The 27,435-nt window shown below is 43.8% G+C and overlaps 1 protein-coding gene across 2 annotated transcripts in view; it reads right to left on the bottom strand.

Annotated features, from left to right (window-relative positions):
* Positions 1 to 27,435, bottom strand: part of LOC117507080 (growth/differentiation factor 11-like) — a 243,627-nt gene that overhangs the window by 124,712 nt on the left and 91,480 nt on the right. For both annotated transcript variants that reach the window (XM_034166841.1, XM_034166842.1), the window contains exon 2: positions 1,195 to 1,568. In XM_034166841.1, the coding sequence (XP_034022732.1) occupies positions 1,195 to 1,568 (374 nt within the window). The remainder of the gene's footprint in view (positions 1 to 1,194; positions 1,569 to 27,435) is intronic.

Here is a 27,435-nt window from a genome sequence, read left to right as displayed (position 1 = left end):
AAACCCATGCAAACATGAAGAGAACATGCAAACTCCACACAGAAAGGCCCAGGCAGGAAGCAATTCCATGACCTTCTTGCTGTGAGGCAACATGGGCTAACCACAAAGCCACCGTGCTGCTACAATAGATTGGTAAATTCTTGAGCATTTACAAGGCCCTAACTGTAGTGCCTTTTTTGCTTTTAGGAACTGGAGAAAAAATCTAAAAAAAACTAAGCCAACTGTACCAGAGAACAATTTCAGATCTCTACAAGTTAGCTTCCTTCTTAGGAACCATGTCTCAAAGATTCATGGTACCACAAGCAACTGTACAGTCTATAATACAAAAGTATGTGTATCTTGGGACCATACAAACTTCACATTATTGAAGAAGGAGGCTGGAATTAACAACCTGGAATTACAAACTTTTGTTCTAGGGGTCCACCAGAACCACAAGATCACAACTAAGGAAGAGGTGAAGAAGTTGGAAGCATCAGATCAAAATGTGACATTGTCTGCTTCATCACCATGACATAAAAAGCTGTTTATCAAAGAGAAAGGTATTAATCCAACATCTTCATGAAAAGGTAAGTGAGACAGTGTTTCAGTTAATCACCTGGACAAAGGCTGAGCCTTTTTTTAATGTCAGTGGTGAATTATGTTCACAAGTGTATCCTATTCATTAAGAATCGGTTTCACATTTAGCACAGCCTGCCTGCATACATATATTTTTAATCATTATATCTTAATAGTTATATACACTAAACAAAAATAACAATACAACACTTTTGTTTTTGCTCCCGTTTTTCATGAGCTGAACTCAAAGATCTAAAACATTTTCTCTACCATGCTGTGACCAGCCTAAGGCACACTGTACAATAATCATGCTGTCTAATCAGCATCTTGATATGCCACACCTGTGTGGTGGGTGAATTATCATGGCAAAGGAGAAGTGCTCATTAACACAGATTTAGACAGATTTGTGAACAATATTTGTACAAGCTTTTTTGTGTATATACAAAATGTTTTAGATCTTTGAGCTCAGCTCATGAAAAATGGAAGCAAAAAAAAAAAAAAACGTGTTGTGTTTAGATTTTTGTTCAGTGTAGTACTGGCTTTTATTGGCTGCCTTCTTGTATAAAATGTCATCTACCTAAATCTGAGGTGTGATGGAAGTGATTCCCTTGCCCCAGAGACAGGTCTGATGGTCCTTACCAGCCCCTCCTCCCCAGGTCGCAGTGAGGTAACAGCCAGGTCATTGCCACTCTCATCAAATGCGTTGATGTCAATTCCCCAGTTGGTGTGTGGCTGTTTGAACCAGTTCTGCAACACATGCTTAAAGTCAATACTTTGCCAGTGGCCCACTCTGGAGTTGAGCTCTATCTTCAGGGAGCGGATCCGAATGTGGCGGCTGCCCTGCTCCGTGATGGGCTTGAGTCGGAGGATCTGTAGGTAGACAGTTGAGGTCTGCTGAAGTGGTCGGAGGTACACCCAGAGCTGGGCCTTCAGCACCTTGGTGAACATCAGCTTTGGGCTGAACTTGAAGAAGCAGCAGCTGGGCTTTCCATTTACCTGGACCAGAGGTTCCGCTGTGGAACAAAGGATACAGTATATAAAATGTTGACAAGATCAAAACAGCCAATCAAAGAACACAATAACAACATTTTCCCTTCAATTCACAAACACACCTGGTACTATATATTTGATAAGTCAAATATTTGGCTTTCAGTAGCTGTTGTGGTGTTTCACAGTATGAAATGCCAACGCACTATCCACTGCATTCACAACATCCTCTGGTTTTCCGGGATAAGACTGCAACAACGGATCCGTGCATGCGCAGACTAGTATAGTGGATTGCTCAGCCTAGGGGAGTGCTGAGACCCTGACACCGTGCAGGTGAGCAGACAACTTGGTAGACAGCCATTCGACCAGCGTTACTTCTGCCTGTCTGCAAAATGTTGAAGCACAAGTGTATGTCAACAGATCAGCTGCAGAAAAAATTCCCCCATCCGGGGCAAGTGGGAGGCTGAGTGTACCGTGTGCAAACCTGGCACACGGTGCAGGCATATGTTTCAATGTCCAATGGGGGTGCCAGGGATCTTAAAGCTCACACGGACACCGAAAAACATAAAAATGTTCTGCGAGGTGAGAGTGCTTCTGCAAAGTTGACAGAAGTTGAGTTCTTTGTTAGACCCGGTGTCACGGTCTCAGCACTCCCCTAGGCTGAGTGATCCTCTACACTAGTCTATGCATGCAAGAACAACGGCAGCCTCTCAAGGATTATGTCACATGCAGCAGAGTGCCCTAATACCAGTCAGTTTAATGGCCCAGTAAAAAAAAAAAAACAATTAAAACCAGGACATTTTCATCACTTTCTAAAAAAACAACCCAGGACAGCCAGGACAGGACGTGGCTGGGAAAACAGGACATTTGTTACAGCCTTATTCCAAAATGGAGCAAATTAATTTTGTTTCCCCCAAAAGTCTACTCACAACAAGCCATAATAATAACATGAAAAAAGGCTTCTTTTTTATTTTTGCAAATTTATTAAAAATAAATACGTAAGAAAACACACGTACGTAAGTATTCACACCCTTTGCTCTGTTGATGCACCTTTGGCAGCAATTACAGCCTCAAGTCTTCTTGAATATGATGCCACAAGCTTGGTGCACCTATCTCTGGGCAGTTTTGCCCATTCGTCTTTGCAGCACCTCTCAAGTGCTATCAGGTTGGATGGGGAGCATCAGTGTACAGCTATTTTCAGATCTCTCCAGAAATGTTCAATCGGATTCAGGTCTGGGCTCTAGCTGGGCCACTCAGTGACATTCACAGAATTGTCCTGAAGCCACTTCTTTGATATCTTAGCTGTGTGCTTAGAGTCAGTGTCCTGCTGAAAGATGAACTGTCGCCCCAGTCTGAGGTCAAGAGCGCTTTGGAGCAGGTTTTCATCCAGGATGTCTCTGTGCATTGCTGTATTAATCTTTCCCTCAGTTCTGACTAGTCTCCCAGTTTCTGCCACTGAAAAATAGCCACAGGGATGGTATTGTCGAGGTGTTGCGTGGCGCCTGGTTTCCTCCAAATATGATGCTTGGCATTCATGCCAAAGATCTTCAATTATGTCTCAGCAGAGAATTTTCTTTCTCATGGTCTGCACATCCTTCAGGTGCCTTTTGGCAAATTCCAGGCGGGCTACCATCTGCCTTTTACGAAGGAGTGGCTTCCGTCTGGCCACTCTACCCTACAGGCTTGATTGGTGGATTGCTACAGAGATGGGTGTCCTTCTGGAAAGTTCTTGTCTCTTCACAGAGGAATGCTGGAGCTCTGACAAAGTGACCATCAGGTTCTTGGTCCTGACTAAGGCCCTTCTTTTAGACAGGCGACCAGCTCTAGGAAGAGTCCTGGTGGATCTGAACTTCTTCCATTTCTAGATGAAGGAGGCCACTGTGCTCATTGGGACCTTCAAAGCAGCAGAAATGTTTCTGTACCTCTCTGCAGATTTGTGCCTCAAGACTGTCCTGCCTCAGAGTTCTACAGATAATTCCTTTGACTTCATGCTTGCTTTGTACTTGCATGCACTGTCAAGTGGGACCTTATATATAGACAGGTGTGTGTCTTTCCAAATCATGTCCAATTTACTGAAATGTTGTTTTGTGGCAGGATGCATAGGTTTAGGTCATTCTATTGTGGATTTAATACAGAAAGTTATTGTTTATAAGGCCGTGATATTTATTTCTATCCATGTGTAATGTACAGGTGTTTTAAATCGATTTTAAAATTTTTGATTCACTGTGCCCCGGACACTAATTCATGGGGCACAGTGAATCAACTGTAATCAGCTGTAGAGGGTGACATGGGGTGGTAGCCCTGCATTATAAAGCAGAGAGTAGAGATGCTTTGTTTATGGAACTGCTTCATTCAGCTGCCAGAGGATAGGCTGACCATAAATTATTTTCTTATGGGATTGTTCAAATAATTCTCTGTGGGTCAAAGAAATAACTAACTTATTTACGATTTCGAATTAGAATTACATCTACATGAATAAATTGCAGTGTAATTAAAATTTCTTAAAACAATTTTTTTCAATTATTATGAATTGCAATGGAAAAAAAATGATATTTGTAAGAAAACAAAACTAAGGAATTATATACAATTTAAGGAGAAATACCAGACTGAGCCTTATGTGACGTTAATTTTTTCTCGGAAACAGCGGCCCCTTTGTGCTCAGATTAGATCTGGTAGTCTTCCTCTGGCAGTGAAAGTGGCCAGGTATAACGGTCTCTCTGAACAGGAGAGAGTTTGTATTTTTTGTGACCTTGATGTTGTGGAAGATGAGTATAATTTTGTTCTTTACTGTCCGTTGTATTTTGATTTAAGACTTTGTTTATTTCAGTGTGTGCAAAAAAATAATGTAGATGTGTTTTGGTTTTCTGAGGAGAAAATTTTGAGTTGGATTTGTTGTGTGGGCCGCCCGAAGAGGAGGTACTGCTGGCTCACCACCAGAGGGCAGCCTGCCTGTCGTCGGATTTCAGGCACCAGAGGGCGCAGTCGCCTCCCAGGAGCCCCAGGAGCACTGGTACTGACAGCTGTCAGTCATCACTCATCATCACCACCACCCATAAAAGCCAGGGAGAGACATCAGAACTCTGCCGAGTTATCAGCTTACCCGTCAGGTAAATTTACTCAGCCGTTCTGTGCCGTACGCACACGTTTTTGCAGCAGAGCTTTTTGCAGTCGTAACCCTTTTGTACACTTGCAGCTTGTAACCGAGTTTGTGGAAGTTGGAGGAGTTGGCGTCTCCATTCCTCACTTCAGACTTTGATTAAGTGATACATAAGGCACGGCACGTACTCTGTGTTCCTGTGTTTGGAGGTGGAGGTCTTTTCCCCCAGAAAAGAACTGTATTTTTGCTGACTGTTTGCTGGGTGTACACACACCCACCTTTAACCTGTGTCTGTTCCTGCCAGCAGTACCGGATCTGACAGCTGGAAGCGGTGGCCACCTGGGGACTCGGAACTTGGCGGCTCCGGTGTGTTGCAGGTCTCCGTTGGTGGTGGAACCTCGTGGGTCCCGGCTCTTCTCTGGATAGGCGTCTCCTACCCTCGGGCCTGCCCACACGTCATCTTTTGTGTAGATTGATTGACAGACTAAAAGCATATTTTGGTGGTTGTGCACATTTGCAGAATAAATTATTTATTCAGACTTCCTATTGGCCGTTCATTTATGCCCCCTGTCATGGGTCCGTGTACTTCACTTTCCCAACAGGATAACTCGGCCACGTCATGGACTTCGAGGGGCGTTTACCACCGTTTGAACCACCAATGGAAATGCAAGGTGTGCAGGCTCCACCAGGAGGTGAGTTGGGTGAGCTGCAGCACATTCTCACCAACCTTATGGCTCGGTTGGATCTGTTAACCGGCTGCTGCCACCCCTCCTGCGGGCCTGTTGCTTAATACTGGTGATCCAGTGGTGGTTCAAGGTCTCCCCCCCTTCTCCCGAAGCTTACATTAGCCCCCTGGAACTGTACGGGGGTTGTGTCAAAACGTGAGTGGACTTTCTGATACAGTGCGCGCTCGTTTTTTCACAACGCCCCGTGATGTATGCGTCAGACCACAGCCGGGTGGCTTTTGTGATTAATTTGCTTCGGGGCAAGGCACGCGCCTGGGCTACGGCGCTCTGGGAGCAGAATTCACGGCTCCTGTTGACGTACACTGAGTTTATCAGGGAGTTTCGACAGGTGTTTGATCATCCTTACACAGGCGAATCCCCTTCTAATGTGCTGCTGTCAATCCAACAGGGGCGCCGCAGTGCCGCTGAGTATTCAGTCGACTTCCGTGTTGCGGCAGCGAGAGCCGGTTGGAATGCGGTAGCGCTCCGCGCTGCCTTTATAAGGGGGCTGTCTCTGGCCCTAAAGGAGCACCTGGTGGCGAAGGATCAGCCGCAGGATTTAGACAGGCTTATCAACCTAGTTATACGGTTAGACAACCGATTAGAAGAACATTGACGGGAGCGAGACGAGGGGCGTGGCTGGGCACGCGCTGCCCCTCTCCCTTCCGGGTCTGAAGCAGCACTGTCCTCCCCCCGCTTCAAAGCCAGAGCGCTCCGCGTGACAACAGCTCCCCCTGCTGACGATGTTAGGGACACGAGCAGGGCTAAAATGAGATTGAATGACAGACAAAGGAGGCTGGCACGTGGAGAGTGTTTTTACTGTGGCTCGAGTGAGCACATGCAGAAAAACTGCCCCAAGCGGTCAAAACGACAATGCTTGCCCTTAGAGACTGGGCTAAGGGTGAACCATAATACTCACGAGGGGAAACCACGTAAATCCACACGACTCCCAGTCACAATCCTCTGTGGGGATTTAACCCTTCATGCCCCAGCACTACTTGACACGGGGTCAGAGGGGAATCTACTGGATAGTAGATGGGCGAAGGAGGTAGGGCTCCCTCTAGTGGCCCTTCCTTCACCTTTGAAGGTACGGGCACTAGATGGCACTCTTCTTCCAATAATAACACACCAGACACAGCCCTTAACACTGGTTGTATCTGGAAATCACAGGGAGGAGATTGTGTTTTTTGTAACACCATCTACCTCCAGAATTATTTTGGGTTATCCATGGATGATTAAACACAATCCCCAGATCGATTGGCCGACTGGGGTTGTGGCTCAATGGAGCGAAACCTGCCACCGGGAGTGTTTAAGATCCTCGGTCCCACCTGGTGAGAATGCTAAAGAGGAGGTCCGAGTCCCCCCCAATCTTACGGCGGTACCGGCTGAGTACCATGATCTTGCTGACGTTTTCAGCAAAGATCTGGCACTCACGCTTCCCCCACACCAACCGTATGATTGTGCCATTGATTTGGTTCCGGGCGCTGAGTATTCGTCCAGTAGGCTGTACAATCTCTCACGTCCTGAGCGTGAATCAATCAATCAATCAATCAATTTTTTTATATAGCGCCAAATCACAACAAACAGTTGCCCCAAGGCGCTTTATATTGTAAGGCAGGCCATACAATAATTATGTAAAACCCCAACGGTCAAAACGACCCCCTGTGAGCAAGCACTTGGCTACAGTGGGAAGGAAAAAACTCCCTTTTAACAGGAAGAAACCTCCAGCAGGAACCAGGCTCAGGGAGGGCAGTCTTCTGCTGGGACTGGTTGGGGCTGAGGGAGAGAACCAGGAAAAAGACATGCTGTGGAGGGGAACAGAGATCGATCACTATGATAAATGCAGGGTGGTGCATACAGAGCAAAAAGAGAAAGAAAAACCATTGCATCAAGGGAACCCCCCAGCAGTCTACGTCTATAGCAGCATAACTAAGGGATGGTTCAGGGTCACCTGATCCAGCCCTAAACTATAAGCTTTAGCAAAAGGAAAGTTTTAAGCCTAATCTTAAAAGTAGAGAGGGTGTCTGTCTCCCTGATCTGAATTGGGAGCTGGTTCCACAGGAGAGGAGCCTGAAAACTGAAGGCTCTGCCTCCCATTCTACTCTTACAACCCTAGGAACTACAAGTAAGCCTGCAGTCTGAGAGCGAAGCGCTCTATTGGGGTGATATGGTACTACAAGGTCCCTAAGACTAAGATGGGACCTGATTATTCGAAACCTTATAAGAAAGAAGAAGAATTTTAAATTCTATTCTAGGAATTAAACAGGAAGCAATGAAGAGAGGCCATATGGGTGAGATATGCTCTCTCCTTCTAGTCCCCGTCAGTACTCTAGCTGCAGCATTTTTGATTAACTGAAGGCTTTTTAGGGAACTTTTAGGACACCTGATAATAATTAATTACATAGTCCAGCCTAGAGGAAATAAATGCATGAATTAGTTTTTCAGCATCACTCTGAGACAAGACCTTTCTGATTTTAGAGATATTGCGTAAATGCAAAAAAGCAGTCCTACATATTTGTTTAATATGCGCTTTGAATAACATATCCTGATCAAAAATGACTCCAAGATTTCTCACAGTATTACTAGAGCTCAGGGTAATGCCATCCAGAGTAAGGATCTGGTTAGACACCATGTTTCTAAGATTTGTGGGGCCAAGTCCAATAACTTCAGTTTTATCTGAGTTTAAAAGCAGGAAATTAGAGGTCATTCCATGTCTTTATGTCTGTAAGACAATCCTGCAGTTTAGCTAATTGGTGTGTGTCCTCTGGCTTCATGGATAGATAAAGCTGGGTATCATTTGCGTAACAATGAAATTTAAGCAATGCCGTCTAATAATACTGCCTAAGGGAAGCATGTATAAAGTGAATAAAATTGGTCCTAGCACAGAACCTTGTGGAACTCCATAATTAACTTTAGTCTGTGAAGAAGATTCCCCATTTACATGAACAATTGTATCTATTAGACAAATATGATTGAAACCACCGCAGCGCAGTGCCTTTAATACCTATGGCATGCTCTAATCTCTGTAATAAAATTTTATGGTCACAGTATCAAAAGCAGCACTGAGGTCTAACAGAACAAGCACAGAGATGAGTCCACTGTCCGAGGCCATAAGAAGATCATTTGTAACCTTCACTAATGCTGTTTCTGTACTATGATGAATTCTAAAACCTGACTGAAACTCTTCAAATAGACCATTCCTCTGCAGATGATCAGTTAGCTGTTTTTACAACTACCCTTTCAAGAATTTTGAGAGAAAAGGAAGGTTGGAGATTGGCCTATAATAGCTAAGATAGCTGGGTCAAGTGATGGCTTTTTAAGTAATGGTTTAATTACTGCCACCTTAAAAGCCTGTGGTACATAGCCAACTAACAAGATAGATTGATCATATTTAAGATCGAAGCATTAAATAATGGTAGGGCTTCCTTGAGCAGCCTGGTAGGAATGGGGTCTAATAAACATGTTGATGGTTTGGATGAAGTAACTAATGAAAATAACTCAGACAGAACAATAGGAGAGAAAGAGTCTAACCAAATACCGGCATCACTGAAAGCCGCAAAGACTAACGATACGTCTTTGGGATGGTTATGAGTAATTTTTTCCTCTAATAGTTAAAATTTGTTAGCAAAAGAAAGTCATGAAGTCATTACTAGTTAAGTTAATGGACTTACTCAGCTCAATAGAGCTCTGACTCTTGGTCAGCTGGGCTTACAGTGCTGAAAGAAACCTGGGTTGTTCTTATTTTTCTTCAATTAGTGATGAGTAGAAAGATGTCCTAGCTTTACGGAGGGCTTTTTTATAGAGCAACAGACTCTTTTTCCAGGCTAAGTGAAAATCTTCTAAATTAGTGAGACGCCATTTCCTCTCCAACTTACGGGTTATCTGCTTTAAGCTACGAGTTTGTGAGTTATACCACGGAGTCAGGCACTTCTGATTTGAAGCTCTCTTTTTCAGAGGAGCTACAGCATCCAAAGTTGTCTTCAATGAGGATGTAAAACTATTGACGAGATACTCTATCTCACTTACAGAGTTTAGGTAGCTACTCTGCACTGTGTTGGTATATGGCATTAGAGAACATAAAGAAGGAATCATATCCTTAAACCTAGTTACAGCGCTTTCTGAAAGACTTCTAGTGTAATGAAACTTATTCCCCACTGCTGGGTAGTCCATCAGAGTAAATGTAAATGTTATTAAGAATGATCAGACAGAAGGGAGTTTTCAGGGAATACTGTTAAGTCTTCTATTTCCATACCATAAGTCAGAACAAGATCTAAGATATGATTAAAGTGGTGGGTGGACTCATTTACTTTTTGAGCAAAGCCAATAGAGTCTAATAATAGATTAAATGCAGTGTTGAGGCTGTCATTCTCAGCGTCTGTGTGGATGTTAAAATCGCCCACTATAATTATCTTATCTGAGCTAAGCACTAAGTCAGACAAAAGGTCTGAAAATTCACAGAGAAACTCACAGTAACGACCAGGTGGACGATAGATAATAACAAATAAAACTGGTTTTTGGGACTTCCAATTGGGATGGACAAGACTAAGAGTCAAGCTTTCAAATGAATTAAAGCTCTGCCTGGGTTTTTGATTAATTAATAAGATGGAATGGAAGATTGCTGCTAATCCTCCGCCTCGGCCCGTGCTACGAGCATTCTGACAGTTAGTGTGACTCGGGGGTGTTGACTCATTTAAACTAACATATTCATCCTGCTGTAACCAGGTTTCTGTAAGGCAGAATAAATCAATATGTTGATCAATTATTATATCATTTACCAACAGGGACTTAGAAGAGAGAGACCTAATGTTTAATAGACCACATTTAACTGTTTTAGTCTGTGGTGCAGTTGAAGGTGCTATATTACTTTTCTTTTTGAATTTTTATGCTTAAATAGATTTTTGCTGGTTATTGGTAGTCTGGGAGCAGGCACCGTCTCTATGGAGACCTACATCCGGGACTCTTTAGCTGCCGGGTTAATCCGGAACTCTTCCTCCCTGTTAGGTGCTGGTTTCTTTTTTGTTGGCAAGAAGGACAGCGGACTCCGTCCTTGCATTGATTATACAAGGCTGAACGAGATTACGGTTCGCAACCAATACCCGCTGCCTCTATTGGATTCAGTGTTCACGCCCCTGCATGGAGCCAAAAGATTCACTAAACTGGATCTTAGGAATGCTTATCACCTGGTTTGGATCCAGAATGGAGACGAATGGAAGACGGCATTTAACACCCCGTTAGGTCATTTTGATTACCTGGTCATGCTGTTCGGCCTCACTAACGCCCCCGCGACGTTCCAAGCATTAGTAAATGATGTCTTGCGGGACTTCCTGCACTGGTTCGTCTTCGTATACCTGGACAATAGCCTCATCTTCTCTCCGGATCCTGAGACCCATGTTAAGCATGTATGTCAGGTCCTGCAGCGGTTGTTGGAGAACCGGCTGTTTGTGAAGGGCGAGAAGTGCGAGTTCCACCGTACTTCTTTGTCCTTCCTGGAGTTCATTATCTCCTCCAGCTCCGTCGCACCCGATCCGGCCAAGGTAGCAGCGGTGAGAGATTGGCCCCAACCGGTAAGCCGTAGGAAGCTGCAACAGTTCCTCGGCTTCCCAAATTTCTATAGGAGGTTCATTAAGGGCTATAGTCAAGTTGTTGGTCCCCTTACAGCCCTGACCTCCCCAAAAGTCCCTTTCACCTGGTCGGATCGGTGCGAAGCCGCGTTTAGGGAGTTGAAACACCGGTTTTCGACTGCGCCAGTTCTGGTGCAGCCCGATCCTAACCGCCAGTTTGTTGTTGAAGTGGATACCTCTGACTCAGGGATAGGAGCCGTGCTGTCCCAGAGCAGGGAGTCCGACAAGGTTCTCCACCCTTGTGCCTATTTCTCCCGCAGGTTGACCCCGGCAGAGCGGAACTATGATGTCGGCAATCGGGAGCTCCTGGTGGTGAAAGAGGCCCTGGAGGAGTGGAGACATCTGTTGGAGGGAGCTGCGGTTCCATTCACGGTCTTCACTGACCATCGGAACCTGGAGTACATCCAGACCGCTAGGCATCTGAACCACAGGCAAGCCCGTTCGTCACTGTTTTTCAGTCAATTTGACTTCCAGATCACCTACTGCCCCGGGACTAAAAACCAGAGGTCTGACGCGCTGTCCCGGGTGCATGAAGAGGAGGTCAAAACAGAGCTGTTGGATCCACCAGACACAATCTTACCGGAGTCCGCTATCGTCGCCACCCTCACATGGGAAGTGGAGAACATCATCAGGGAGGCCCTGACGCGTCACCCAGACCCCGGCGGTGGACCAGCTAACCGGTTGTACGTCCCACCAGACGCAAGAGCTGCAGTCTTGGACTTCTGTCATGGTTCCAAGCTCTCCTGCCATCCAGGGGTGCGAAGAACCATGGCAGTGGTCCGGCAGCGATTCTGGTGGGCATCGATGGAGACCGATGTCCAGGAGTATGTCCGGGCCTGTACCACCTGCGCCAGGGGCAAGGCTGTGCACCAAGCCGAAAAAGGACTCCTCCAGCCGTTGTCAGTGCCTCAACGCCCCTGGTCACACATAGGCCTGGACTTCATCACGGGTCTTCCTGCGTCCCAGGGGATGACTACCATCTTGACGATAGTGGACCGGTTCTCCAAGGTGGCCCACTTTGTGGCCCTCCCGAAGCTCCCGACAGCCCAGGAGACTGCAGACCTCCTGGTCCACCACGTCGTGCATCTGCATGGTATCCCAGCGGACATCGTATCGGATTGTGGTCCCCAGTTCTCCTTGCAAGTCTGGAGGAGTTTCTGTAGGGAACTGGGGGCCACCACAAGCCTGTCGTCCGGGTACCACCCACAGACTAATGGACAAGCAGAGGGGGCTAATCAAGATCTGGAACAGGCCTTACGTTGTGTGACCTCCACGCACCCGACGGCCTGGAGTCAACATCTGGCCTGGATCGAGTATGCCCACAATAGCCAAATATCATCGGCGACCGGCCTCTCCCCGTTCGAGGTGTGTTTGGGGTACCAGCCCCCATTATTTCCAGCAGTTGAGGGAGAGGTCGAGGTTCCCTCAGTCCAGGCCCATCTCAGAAGGTGCCGTCAGGTGTGGCGGACAGCCCGCTCTGCCCTTCTGAAAGCCTGGATGAGGGCGAAGAGCCATGCAGATCGCCGACGCGCCCCGGCCCCCGCTTACCAGCCCGGGCAGGAGGTTTGGCTATCAACCAAGAACATACCTCTGAACACGGACTCACCCAAACTAATGGACAGATACATTGGACCCTTTCCCATCACCAAAGTCATCAGTCCAGCCGCAGTGAAGCTTAAACTCCCAGCTTCACTGCGGATCCACCCCATGTTCCACGTGTCCAAAGTCAAGCCGTATCACACCTCGGACCTCTGCACCCCCGGACCAGCACCGCCTCCTGCCCGCATCATCGACGGCGAGCCTGCGTGGACGGTAAGCAGGCTCCTTGATGTTCGCCAGAGGGGTCGGGGTTTCCAATATCTGATGGATTGGGAGGGGTACGGACCCGAAGAGCGCTCCTGGGTGAAGAGGAGCTTCATCCTGGATCCGGCCCTCCTGGCCGATTTCTACCAGCAACATCCCGACAAGCCTGGTCGGGCGCCAGGAGGTGCCCGTTGAGGGCGGGGTCCTGTTGTGTGGGCCGCCCGAAGAGGAGGTACTGCTGGCTCACCACCAGAGGGTGCCCTGTCTGTCATCGGGTTTCAGGCACCAGAGGGCGCAGTCGCCTCCCAGGACCCCCAGGAGCACCGGTACTGACAGCTGTCAGTCATCAGTCATCATCATCACCACGACCCATAAAAGCCAGGGAGAGACATCAGAACTCTGCCGAGTTATCAGCTTACCCGTCAGGTAAATTTACTCAGCCGTTCTGTGCCGTATGCACACGTTTTTGCAGCAGAGCTTTTTGCAGTCGTAACCTTTTTGTACACTTGCAGCTTGTAGCCGAGTTTGTGGAAGTTGGAGGAGTTGGCATCTCCACTCCTCACTTCAGACTTTGATTAAGTGATACATAAGGCACTGCACATACTCTATGTTCCTGTGTTTGGAGGTGGAGGTTTTTCCCCCAGAAAGGAACTGTATTTTTGCTGACTGTTTGCTGGGTGTACACACACCCACCTTTAACCTGTGTCTGTTCCTGCCAGCAGTACCGGATCTGACAGATGGAAGCGGTGGCCACCTGGGGACTCTGGACTTGGTGGCTCCGGTGTGTTGCAGGTCTCAGTTGGCGGTGGAACTTCATGGGTCCTGGCTCTTCTCTGGATAGGCGTCTCCTACCCTCGGGCCTGCCCACGCGTCATCTTTTGTGTAGACTGATTGACAGACTAAAAGCATATTTTGGTGGTTGTGCACATTTGCAGAATAAATTGTTATTTATTCGTACTTCCTATTGGCTGTTCATTTACGCCCCCTGTCATGGGTCCATGTACTTCATTTTCCCAACAGGATTTTTGAAAAAGAAACATTTGCTTTTGCTGTTTTTGTTTGTAAAACCTGGGAAAGGAGGCAACAGGTGTTGTACCCAGTTGTATCTTGAAATTGTGCAACTTGTGACATGTATTCGGGGTTTTGAGGAATCCCATAATCCCTTGCGTGCCAGAGAGTCGCTGCAGTCAAAACAACATAGAGAATCCACACGATGACAATTGTAAATGAATATTATACTACAAAAATGACATTTTTTAATGCTTTTCATCACGTTAATAAGAGACTGCTGCATGATACCCTGAAAACTTGCTAAAACAATTATAAAAAAAATCCGTGTCTGCTACGTTTAATCTGCGTGGAATTTAATAAGCGCAAACTGAATTTCAGACATATTATATATATTAGTCTTGAACAAAGAGGACAAACAGTGTTGTAAAGAACAATAATCAAGATGTTAAAGAGCAAACTTCACTTTCCCCAGAACGACATGAACAGGAAGCGAGCGGAGCTCACAGCAGCTCCCATTGAAAATAACGGAGAGACAGCCTGTGATTCTCGCATGTTTACATAAAATAAACGCAATAACAACGTCTATAAACCCAGAGAATATATTCATGAGAGTTTTAGGCACAATATAAAAATAGTTTTATGTTGCGATGTTAATTGTATTGTCCGTGTACAGCGGTTAAAGTGAAGCGTGATCAGAGCGTATCAGTGCAGTTCTCAATGTTACTGAGATCTCGCAGCGCGGCGACCTCTCCGAGATTTTGCGGGATTTGAAACCTGAAAAGCCTCAATGTGGTTATCTTGTTTTGTATATGGAGTGTCTTATAAGTCCATGAGGGCTGGGCACCAGTTGTGCATGACACTTTGATTGATTGATTGATTTTATTAATCAATCAATCAATCAATCAATCAATCAATCAATCAATCAATCAAATTACTTTCTAGACTGATTCACTGTGCCCCAGGTGCATGTGACACACGAGTCATGTTATCAAATAGCTGACAGTCTGGAGAAGACATAACACATGCTCATCAGTTGGATGGGGTAGTCTTCTAACTAATAATTTTTTTTGGGCCACCTTTCCTCTGTTGTAAGAAATAAACAGAAAGACACTGACATCCATAAAATTTACTTTTGATAGGAAAAAACTGACTTCACTTGCCACTTAGTTTTAAAAAACAAAACACTAAATTATAAAGGGGATGTCTTTATGCATAAAAAGATGGCATAACTGCTGCAAAAAAAAAAAAAAAAAGTTTTTCTGCTGTCATATGTTGAATCATCTGTTGCCACTTGTGAGTTCCATTCTAGTTTAGTGTTAGCCTTTTTTTATTATTATTGTTGGTCTCTTTCCAATACTTACATCTTTTTCTGGTTAATTCTTTGTTCTTTTATGCTGGGTCTTCTTTATTTTATTTCTTTCTTATTAGAACTTGAGTCATGTTCTTCTGTGGTTTTGGCATTTTGTTGAGATCATCATGGTTTTAGGTTTGAGATGGGTACTGTTCACTTTGCTTTTGTCTTCCTGCATGCTCTTGTCTGGTGTTCAGGGTTTGGTGTGGGTGTGTTTTGTCCCTTCTGTTTGCCACACCCCCTTCCAGATTGTTCTCCTGCACCTGTGTCTCACTTCCTGATTACCACCTGCCATTGTCCTCAATGCACTCAACGAACTGAGTGAAGTTACAGTGTCTGGGTTTGAAATAGTCTTGAATCAAAACTAAAATACAGGTTTTCATTGATTTCCTGCTGTAGCCAATGACAGGTCAATTTGTCCTTGTGTTTTTGATCAACCTGGTCTCACGGCAAGTCGTGATTCAGCAGACGAAATATACATTAATCTACTGGTTCGTGATATTGTGACAAAAAGCGCCTCATTTTCGTCACAGCAGCACAAATTCATTCTAATTCATTCCGTGATGGCTGCACAAAATTAAAAGTGAAGTGGGGGGGGGGGGGGGGTCAGGGGTGGCTATGGTTAAGGTGGGGGGTAAGAGTAAGATTAGGTTATGGTTAAGGTTAGGGTTGGGTGTAGGAGTAGTGAGTTAAAAAAAAACCCTGTCACGAAAAATTAACTCATTTCATCACGGGAGCACGAAAAAAACAAAACAAAACATGAGACTGGGCTGTTTGGATCATTGTCATGTTAGACATGTCCCATGCGCAGCTTCTGTGGTGATGAGTGCAAATCTTCCTCCAGTATTTTCTGATAACATGCTGCATTCATCCTGCCATCAAGTGTGACCAAATTTCCTGTGCCTTTGTAGCTCATACATCCCTCAAACATCAGTTATCCACCTTCCTCCCTCACAGTAGGAATGGTGTACCTTTCATCATAGGCCTTGTTCACTCCTCTCCAAATGTTTATGTTCATGGTTTGGCCAAAAAGTTCAATTTTGGTCTCACCACTCCAAGTGACTTTGTTCTCTATGCTGTTTGGAGTATTGTAAGCGGGATACTTTGTGGCATTTGTGTAGTAATGGCTTTCTTCTGGTAACACAGCCATGCAGCCCATTTATCTTCAAGTGCCTCCTGATTGTGCATCTTGAAACAACCACAACACCTTTTTTCAGGGAGTCCTGTATTTCAGCTGAAGTTATTTGTGGGTTTTTCTTTGCATCCTGAACAATTTTCCTGGCAGTTTTTGCTGAAATTTGTGTTGGCCTACCCAACCATGGTTTGGCTCCAACGGAATTCCTAATTTTCCACTTCTTAATTAGAGTTTGAATACTGCTGATTGGCATTCTCAGTCCCTTGGATGTTTTTTTTATCCCCCTTTCCTGTTTGATACAGTTCTATTACCAATCTTTTGACAATTATTTTGCTTTCCCTATGACTCTGAAACCAGAAACATCAGTGCAGCACTGGATGAAAGATGCAAGGGTCTATCAGGAGCCCAGAAACTCACTGACCTTTTATACACACACCTACACACTGATTACAAGTAAACAGATCACAAGTGAGGATGGTTACCTTTTGTAGCCATTCAAACCCCTTTCTGTCATCTTGTGTGCATGGTATCAGGCCAAAATTACCAGGGTATGTAAATTTTTGATCAAGGTTATTTGGTTAGTTTCTGTTGTCATTATGATTTATAAAGACTAAACACAGTTGTTTGACAATAAATGGCTTCACAAAACCGCTAACCATCTCATCTTCATTTTCAACTGCTTTTCCGGGTTCGGGTCGCGGGGGCAACAGCTCCAGCAGGGGACCCCAGACTTTCCTTTCTTGTGCCACATTGAGCACCTCTGACTAGGGGAACCCAAGGCGTTCCCAGGCCAGTGTGGAGCTATAATCTCTCCACCTAGTCCTGGGTCTTCCCCGGGGTCTCCTCCCAGATGGACGTGCCTGGAACACCTCCCTTAGAGGCGCCCAGGAGGCATCCTTACCAGATGCCTGAACCACCTCAGCTGGCTCCTTTCAACGCGAAGGAGCAGGACTCTATTCCGAGCCTCCCACGGATGACCGAACTTCTCCCCCTATCTCTAAGGGAGACACCAGCCACCCTCCTGAGGAAGCCCATGTTGGCCACTAACCATGAGTGGAAAAAAAAAGTTTTTTGTGATCATTCATATTCTTTGAAAAATGACCAAAAAAATAACACATTCTGGCAGGGTATGTAAACTTTTCAACACAATTGTCTGTGACTGCTGTGTGCCACTTCAGAAGAAATAAAATCAGAGGGATGCAGTTGTGTTGCAAGGTATGTATTTATTACTTAATTTGTCTAATTTGGTTTACACTTATTTAATGTATTTTGAATGCTCGCTTTGTGAACACTGCACAAATTACAGCACAACTGAACGGACATATGGCTGTCTGCAAATCTGGGCAAAATAAGGCAATAACAGCGTGCCCCATATGTTAGTTCATAGGTGACTGCCTGTGATATGGGTAATTGTTTCCTCAACTACATGTTTTGCACTGTATTGAGAGACGGGAATTCAATTTAACACTGACTTCCAATTTGAATTATTAATTTACCCAGGAGTATGTTTACTGACACAGACTTGATGTTCACTCTACTTTCTCTTGCTAAACTGAACCAAAGGAAGGCTGCTGGTCACATGCACATGATGCTATTGCTTTATCATTTTAGGCAGGTTAAATGTGCGATTTCAACAAAGATGGAAAATAAGATACATTTGCATATTAAAACAAGGATCAGTAATGGTGGCCAGCAGCCAGATGGCAACCTAAGATTCCCTTGGGTCAATCCTAATGAAATGGTTTAACCTGCATTACCAGAAACAAATTAAAACTGAAATTTTTAAGTGGCCCACCCTCCAGGAGCCACATACGAGCCTAGATTAAGGTTATGAAGGAGAACACGAGGCATCTGTTAAAATAGGCAGATTTATTCATGTTGTGATCCTTGGCTCTTGGTGTTTCTGTGATTTGCACCACATGTCAGATCTGCACAGCAGTTCGTTTGTTTCATTTACATAGACCTCCATTTGATATAATGACATCCATCCATTGCATTTATACATTGATTTCCATGTAAAGCATTCATTCATTAAGGGAAATTTATTCCTCACCTATTGGGCATGATAATGCACCAAAGACTGGCAATAATATGTTTAAATATGCCCATTTTCACTCAACTAAGTTAACATTACACAAGTCTACATTAAAAGCAAATAAACTGTACATTTATCTCCTTTATGTTAATGCAGAGCATTCTTGTTAACGTATGTAAAGAGGGGAAAAACTGCAAGACCTGTCAACCACTGCTAAATCTGAGGTTGCTCAGGCACCCTGCAAATGCTTCCTGGGTTGAAAGGTTATTTGGCACCTCAGCCTAGTTAAGAAATGGGATCAGGGGTCAAAACCGTCAGTCTCTTTACATCCTAGGGGCACTGGAGAGGGGTAGCAGTAATAGCCAGATTGAGTTTGAAGGTCAAGGTCGACCTTGTGTCAAAGGTACTATGTCTTGTCTCACAACATGTCATTTCACCAGAAAAATTACATGAAACCTCCATGACAGATGATACTGATTTGTCATTATTTTTTTTGTTTTGATTAGGGTAGAAATTATGCAGCCAAAAGTGAAGCATTTGTCAAATGCCCCAGGGGCCTTATGTACAAAGGCCGCATAAGCACAAAAACACGGTGTACGTCTGGCTCCAATGTCCCGATGTATAAAAAGTGAAACAACCGTGGAAATGTGTGTTGTGTCACGCAAAAATCCTGACTGGTGAACACACGTTTCCACAGCTATTGTTCCTCTGCCAAAACGTGGAGGTGATGCCGGAAACAGTTAATAGTGTGAAAACATGAAGTCATCAGAGTGATGTGCACACCAGAGACACACTGATGAACAATTAACACACACACACGTGCTTGCAATTATATGGGTGGATATAAAAGCATGCGCAAAGTGATGCATAAAATGGCACTAACAATGGCTGCGTTAGCGTTGTTAGAGGACCTTGCAAACGGAGCAAGCCAACATGAGCGTGTATTCAGGAAACACGAGGATTTACTTGTAAATGACAATAGTTGGCTCATAAACCAAGTGTAAGGCCAGTGTTACTGGAAGTGAGCACAGAACTGTGGCTGGTCCAGACTGCAATATGATGAGGAGCCAGGGGTTGTTTGTGCACACACAGGTGCTGACCACACTGGGCATCCTGGCAACAGGAGCTTTCCAGCAAGAGCTGGCTGATCAGTCAGGAGTGTGCCAATCACCCTTGAGCTGAGCCATGACAGCTGTGTGGAACGCAATCACCCAAATGTCATCCAGGTACATCATACAAGGTCCATTAGAAAAGTATCAGACCTTTTTATTTTTTGTGTTTGCAGGAGCCAACCTTGAACCTTTGTGCACATGCGTGAACTTTTTCACGCCTGTCAATTGCATAATTTTCTGGTAAGCAGCCTTTGTGTGGGACGTGTGTTGTGCGCTCGGCGGATTTTCATTTCAAGGAAAAAGACGGCACGACTGGAGCAGTGCCGCATCAAATTTTGCCAGAAACTGGGCGACAGCCAGGTGGAAACCATTCGGATGATTCAGACGGCTTTCGGTGAGTTTTCAGTCATGTGACTATCCGAGAAATTGTGGAAGAGGTGGGCATGTCACAGCATGTCCTGTGAGATTTCAACACGGAGGTGCTTTTGCTGCACCGTCAGCAGCAGCATGAATTTCACCGCCACTCTTTTCATGGCCAAATCTTCTGTCACAGTGGAATGTACCGAAAAAGTGCTGATGTCCACCTCTTCCGCAATTTCTCGGATAGTCACACGACGGTCACACATCACCACAGCGTTCACTTTGGAAATGACCTGGTCATTTCAGCATGTTGATGGCCGACCGGAGCGTGGCTCGCTCTCCACCATTGTGCGGACGTCTTTAAACCGGTTGTACAACTCCTTAATCTGTGTGATGCCCATAGTATTGTCACCGAAAGCCGTCTGAATCATCCGAATGGTTTCCACCTGGCTGTCGCCCAGTTTCTGGCAAAATTTGATGCGGCGCTGCTCCAGTAGTTCCGTCTTTTTCCTTGAAATGGAAATCCGCCGAGCACACAGCACACATCCCACACAAAGGCTGCTTACCAGGAAATGACGCAATCGACAGGCGTGAAAAAGTTCACGCATGCGCATGAAGGTTCAAGGTTGGCTCATGCAAGCACACATGATTCAAATCCATCATGTTTTTGCAAAAAATAAAAAGGTCCGATACTTTTCTAACAGACCTTGTATTCCAACATTAAACTGCAATTTGCAGCGAGCATCATTTTCCCTAATGTAATCGGAGCTATTGACTGTACACATAAAGGTGCCATCACATGATGAATTTGTTTTTGTTAATAGGACACATTTTCATTCCATCAGTGTTCAAATCATATGTGATGCGCAGTGATACTGGTAATGCATTACTCTAATCTGACCGCTTTTCCAGTAACAAATAATCTAACACGTTAATCTTTCCAAACCAGTAATCAGATTAAAGTTACTTTTCCAAGTCACTGTGCGTTACTATTATTTTTGCATTGCGGGTTAGCATTAAACTTGGCCTGTGTGCAGGGGGTTGGGGTTTGACTGAACTGCACGCTTTGCCCAAATTTCAGTGAGTTGCGAGCTTTCCATCTGTGGTTTTCTGCAGCAACTATGAGTTGAAAAAACAGTCATCATCTCTCAAAGCGCAGTGACGACAGCACACTTGCACTGAGCTTTACAAAGACATTTTTACACTTTTCCCCCCTTTATTTAAAACTCTGGGCTGCTCTGTGTGTCCTCACTAAAAACAGCTGATCCGTGACGTGTTAACAACTCACACTTTTTTCCACCCAAATGCACCTAAACTCTCTTTCTGAGGATGACATGATGTAAAAAAAAACCCATAAATAATGCATAAATAAATGCTATCCATTCTTGATTCTCAAACGCCAAAGCAGGGGCGAATCCAGACAGAAAGGGGGCATGGAATGCGACAGGGACGCGACCCTCACAACACCCCTAAATTGAAGGTCCAGTTTTGAAGCCTTTTTTCACTACTACTACTACTAATACTACTTATAATAATAATAATAATAATAATAATAATTTCAATAATTAAAATGTTTAGAGAGAATTTAAATGTTTTTAATAGAATTTAATAGTTACATTTATAAACAATGTAGGTTAGAAATTGCACGTTTTACTGTTGCAGTGCTGTCAGCAGTTAAATATGAGGTCAAGAAAGATGTCTTTATTTTATTTTTTATAAAGCAAGTATTTATGTTCACTGAAGTCAAGAAAGAGTGACTATAAAGTGAGTATTGGCAAAACAGGTTATCATTTTCAAAACAGGTAAAACTGGTCATTATTTTCATGTTGGGGTGGCAGGGGGTGTTGTCAGCAGCTGCTGAAAGTAACTAATAAAGCAACTAGTGATCTAACTTAGTTACTTTTAAAATTGAGCAATCAGTAAAGTAACTAAGTTACTTTTTCATAGAATGATCAGTAATCACTAATTGTATTACTTTTTCAAAGTAACTCTGGTAACACTGGTGATGCGCAAATGCATCTAACTAACATCGTGGCTGGGCGGCCTGGTTCAGTGCATGATTCATTCATCTTGACTAACAGCATGGTTGGGGCAGCCCAGTCTCACACTTTTTTATCATGCTCCTGTCACGAAATGGGTGACATTTCCGTGACGCGTTTTGTTTATTTTACTATTTCTAATCCTAACCCCTTCTCCTAACCTTAACCATAACGTCACTGTCTCCCTTCCCCTAACCCTAACCCCCCTGACACCCTGTATTACCCTACATTTCGTGCCCCCATCTGTCACGTGTGTGATAAGTAAACAGTTTATTTGTGTAATTGTTCCGAATGAAACCTGCACAGGCACATTTGGCCATGTGTGGATTCAAATATGTTAATTATTATTATTTATTTATTATTTATTGTTTCTTGATGGTGTATTTTTTTTGTTTCTTGATAATGAAACTACAGCTTCTTAACAAGCTCCCGATTGTCTCCCTGTGTTCAGTATTTGTCAATAAACGCGTGTGTATAGGTGTGATGTCACACTATCAGCTGCACCTCATTCTCTTTAACTTCAGTGTGTGTGGGCTGCTTTTGCATCATGTTTATTCCGATTGACAGGTTACCAAATAAGTCATCCCTGCATATCTCCACTTCAATTACTCCACTTCATCTGTAGCTCACACGCGATTAAACTCCTTTTCTTATCGTGATCATTCCAGACGGGGTTAGGGTTAGGGTTAACCCTAACCCTAACCCTAACCCCAGGTCCCAGGTCCTATTTAAATATATTTGCATATTTAAATAGGGGCATGGACAGTGAGGACTTTGGTGAGTGTGCGCTCTATTCCAAGTTCAGTGGGAAGTAGCAGGGGAACGTGGTTGGATCCATGCATTTGCACACTTTAATACATCAGAATTTTTTTGTGCTTATGCCAGATTATGGGTTTTGGTGTACGCTGTGTTGTACAAAATCTACGCAAGTCTTTGTACATGAGGCCCCAGGACTGTTGTAACTGAAATATGGTCATGTATTGAGGGACATGAATTCATTGAGGTACAGATGGACTATCCAGACAAACACTGAATGAGGGCCAAGCCAGGGACAGACGTGGTCCTTCAGCCTGTTTTGCTAGGATAGTCATTAGCAAGTGTAAATAGCACAGTGTCTCACGCTGGACAATATGTCAATGTTCCTTTTGGTTAGTTTCTGGGGTCACAGCAATTAACGTGGGTGGTGCTGTGTGTGCTCATCAGCACACAAGCGGGAATGAATGATTCTGCAGTTTGCTTCGGGTTTAAATTGTTATTATCTGTTGTTTTTATTCTCAGCAAGAGGGATCAGGACATTTCTTTTTCAAATATTTTTCATGGCCTTTGTTGAGATTTTGTTGGGTGGGGGTTCCGCAAGCCCCCAAACACTGCACAGATGCAACTGTTCACTTTCTCGAGTTAAATATGCAAGGAGTAATCTGAGAAGCAGAGCCAAGAAACTTTGATCCAGTTAGGACCCCGGTTATTAAACACACATGCACAACATATGAGCTATGTGCTCCTAAACAATGAATGCACTGATAGCTGAAATCAGTTTGTGCCTTTATGGATCCTGTAAGTGAGTAATGGAGGAGGATGAATTCCCACAGCTGAATTACACACCACAACTTGGCAGAATGTTCCCCTTGTGCTAAATGAGTATGCCAAGCTTGTTAAAAACCAACATTTAATCCCTCTACCTGAGCTGACTTTAACTTGGCTGCCATAACACATTATGTCCGAAAAGCTCACAGTTTAACTGCATGTGCAGGACTGTTTCATGGCTTAATTTCCCAACAGTTGCTTATGTCTCATTTGTGATTACAAGCTTGCAGTATGAATTAAAGGTCTCATTTTACATTAAGCACTACCTACTGGATCTTGCCTGCTGCAGCAAAGTTAAAAGTGAAGATAAATTATTCCCTATAAGAAAACTCCCCTTTAATTTTACATGAAGCCAGGAACATATAACCAGCGGCTCTATTTTTCCAACGCAAAAAGGACTGTTGCTTTTCTTCCACGTGCATCTATCTTACTCATTATCACAGCGGCGTATTTCCCTATGGTATAATTGCAGCATATGCTGCACATGCATTTTACTGCCAGCCCACAGCAGGACTGCAGGTGAGCCTATCAAACATCTGGTTGACTCCCTGGGTACCTGTATCCCATAGTTAGCCCTGAGCCTTCTATATGTGTATATACAGGCAGACATATAGAATGTAAGGGTTTATTCACTGTGCCATCTGTCCATTTCAGCACACTTTAAAGTAGCATTCAATTTAATGGCCACCTGCAGTAATACCACTATGAGGTACAGGAGAACTGGGCCAATTAAACAGTTGAAAGCAGCCAGAATAAAAGCAGTGAATAAATGACAATTTTTGCCATTGACTATGCCTACATTTTGTGTAATGTGAAAATGAAGTGCAAATTATTTAACATTTGTATGAATATTTAATCAATTACAACAATGCTAAAAACAACACTAAACAAAAACAGCAAAACAAAACACAATGATTGAGAGTGAACTTACAAAGCTTGTAATATGAGTGACGAAGAACTCTGTGGACATTAACAGCACAAAATGATTCCCCTATATTAACTTTAATAATTTGACCTTCAGCAATATTATTTGTAATTACTTACAAGGACATGTCCCGGACTGTAGGTGATGACATGAGGCTTCCTTATTTGTTAATGATAATGACATGGACAATAATTTACTTAATTGGAAGACACGACAGAGTTATAGAGTTTTGCACAGCTTTAAAATTAAAACAAGAAGCACTGGCTCTTATGGCAGCTTAAAAATTTTACTTTTTGTGAGGTTGCCAATTAATTCCTCTCTGTAATATCACACAAATTAATGATGTTTACCTGATTAAAACCAGGTGATTCCCTGCACTTAAATAATCCACCTCTTACTATCCATTTTTCCTCCTCGTTAAAAATAAAACAACATCTGGTTTGTTTTGGTCTCTGCAGCAAAGGCTGAAAATTAAGAATGCAGTGGCCAATACTGAGGAAAATCTGCGTGCCACATTGCAAAGATGTTTAACGTAGAAGCAACAATCTGAGAAATGCTGAATTAAATAGGGGGAAAAAAAATGGGTTTTCTTTTTAATCTGGATAAAATATAGGGTTTTACTCAGATTCAATGAAAATTAAGTAGGCAGTAACCAACACTGAGGTAAAGCTCTCTAACAAATTTAAGAAATATCAGGAACTGAATGGAATTCCATAAATCTGTGGAACAAGTAAAGAATAGGGTTTCTTGAACCCCAACTGTAGTGTCTGGAACGTTCTATGACTGCAGTAACTAAGTAACTGCCAAGCAGACAGCGCTGAAGCAGAGAAAGAGAGCAAGAGACTAGACGGTTGTTTTTCTAAATCACTGTAAATAAATGTGTAATAGTTCCAGTGCGGCTTCATTGTTTCTTCAGACTTACGAAACTAAACTTTGCGGTACACAACAGAAACTGGAGACGAGGTATTGCATTTAAGCTTTAAGAAGAGTTGTATGTCAGCTACTGCACTTCATTGAGACAAAGCCCGCACATGGACAATGGGGACCGCGTTTGGTGGAGGTGAAGACCTTGGATTTTACGAAGTGGAGGAAGAATTTGACGCCTATACGGAATGGCTACAACAGTTCTTCATGGCAAACAGACTGAAATATGGTGACGAAAGCAGTGTTTTTGACGGTGGTCGGAAAACGAAATCACACCCTGTTAATGGACCTATGTGCACCGATAAAACCACATGAATGTAAGTTGACTGATTTAACTCACTTTGTGCCAAAAATGAACTTTATCGCTGAAAGATATAAGTTCAACACCTGAAGACAAAGATATGAGTCTATCATTCAGTTCATGGCAAGCCTCTGAAAGCTAGCTTCAATGTGCAAATCTGAAGCATTTTTGGATGATGCATTAAGAGATAGATTAGTTTGTGGTGTGCACAGCCAGGAGCTGCGTGATCGAATGTTAAGTGCTGCACACACAAAGGACTTGACTCTGGCAGGAGCTTGTGAAATGGGCTTGACACACGAAGTTGCAAAGCAAAATGCAAAACAGTGGCTGTAAAAGTCCATGAAAACCGATGCAGTTTTCCAAAAAGCTGTTCCCAAGAAAGAAGAAAGTGGGAAATCGTGCTACAGGTGCTGTGGATGAGGACATGAAGAAGACGACTGCTGATTTAAGGAGATGGATTACCGTTGCTGTAGAAAAAAGGACACATTGCCAGAGTGTGTTGTGCAAGTGAAGTGGAACATGCACGCCCAGGAGAAGAGGAGCTCGCATGGCGGGAAAAGAAAGGAGCCAAACAGCCAAAGTGGAACCATCATCTGATGACAGCGAAGCAGCACGATGATTGGGATCGGAAGGAGTCACGTGAGATGCCGCATGCAACAGTCGGAGCTCCAACGGATCGGGAGGAGTCACGTGATTCACCACACGCACCCTGACAGCTTCAACACAGCAGGGGGGCTGTTCTGCCTTTGACAAGAAGTTGTTTAAAGTTTTCAAATGTGATTAATATTTCCTCTCTTTCATTTAATTATCGTGTTTTAGTGCCATCTAACGGACACTTCATGTTATTACAGCTAATGTTCATTGTAATTTGAAAGGAACTTTATTGAACGGAAGTGACGTTGTTCAGTAGAGGAAAAGACGATGGTAGCGCGCAGTTTGTGCCGTCTCTGAGACCGCAATGTCCTCATTTAAGGTTGCATCGCCAGTATGCATCCACCCACATGTGTATGACAAGTTCATTTTTGGTTCTGATATATATTGCTGCTGAATAATGAGGAAAAATGACCATAAAACGTGGCGTGGTAATATGCTAATTACCCGCAAATCAAGAGGGTCGTCAAATGGCGTCTAGGATGCACTTCATGTTGTTTTAGCATATGCTAATGTAGTTCTAATAGAGGGTTTTCAATCATGTGACCGATTTGCTGCAGGACAGGTGCCGTCTCCATTCTGGATTACAAGGAGGCTGACGTGTGATAGAAAAATGGAGAGAATGTACGGTTATTACGATGCTTTAAATGCTCGAAATAAAGCTATTTATCGTGATAGATGTGTAGCAGTTGGTTCAGTGGATCCGTATCTTGTACCAGATAGTGAATTTAGTGATGAAGTCATTTTTGATCAGGATATGTCATTCAAAGCGCATATTAAACAAATATGTAGGACTGCTTTTTTGCATTTACGCAATATCTCTAAAATCAGAAAGGTCTTGTCTCAGAGTGATGCTGAAAAACTAATTCATGCATTTATTTCCTCTAGGCTGGACTATTGTAATTCATTATTATCAGGTTGTCCTAAAAGTTCCCTAAAAAGCCTTCAGTTAATTCAAAATGCTGCAGCTAGAGTACTGACGGGGACTAGAAGGAGAGAGCATATCTCACCCATATTGGCCTCTCTTCATTGGCTTCCTGTTAATTCTAGAATAGAATTTAAAATTCTTCTTCTTACTTATAAGGTTTTGAATAATCAGGTCCCATCTTATCTTAGGGACCTCGTAGTACCATATCACCCCAATAGAGCGCTTCGCTCTCAGACTGCAGGCTTACTTGTAGTTCCTAGGGTTTGTAAGAGTAGAATGGGAGGCAGAGCC

The sequence above is a fragment of the Thalassophryne amazonica genome, chromosome 3 (genome assembly GCF_902500255.1).
Source record: "Thalassophryne amazonica chromosome 3, fThaAma1.1, whole genome shotgun sequence".
NCBI classification, from domain to species: Eukaryota; Metazoa; Chordata; class Actinopteri; order Batrachoidiformes; family Batrachoididae; genus Thalassophryne; species Thalassophryne amazonica.
Note: the sequence above shows the minus strand (reverse complement) of the source record. Positions and strands in the feature narration are given on the sequence as shown.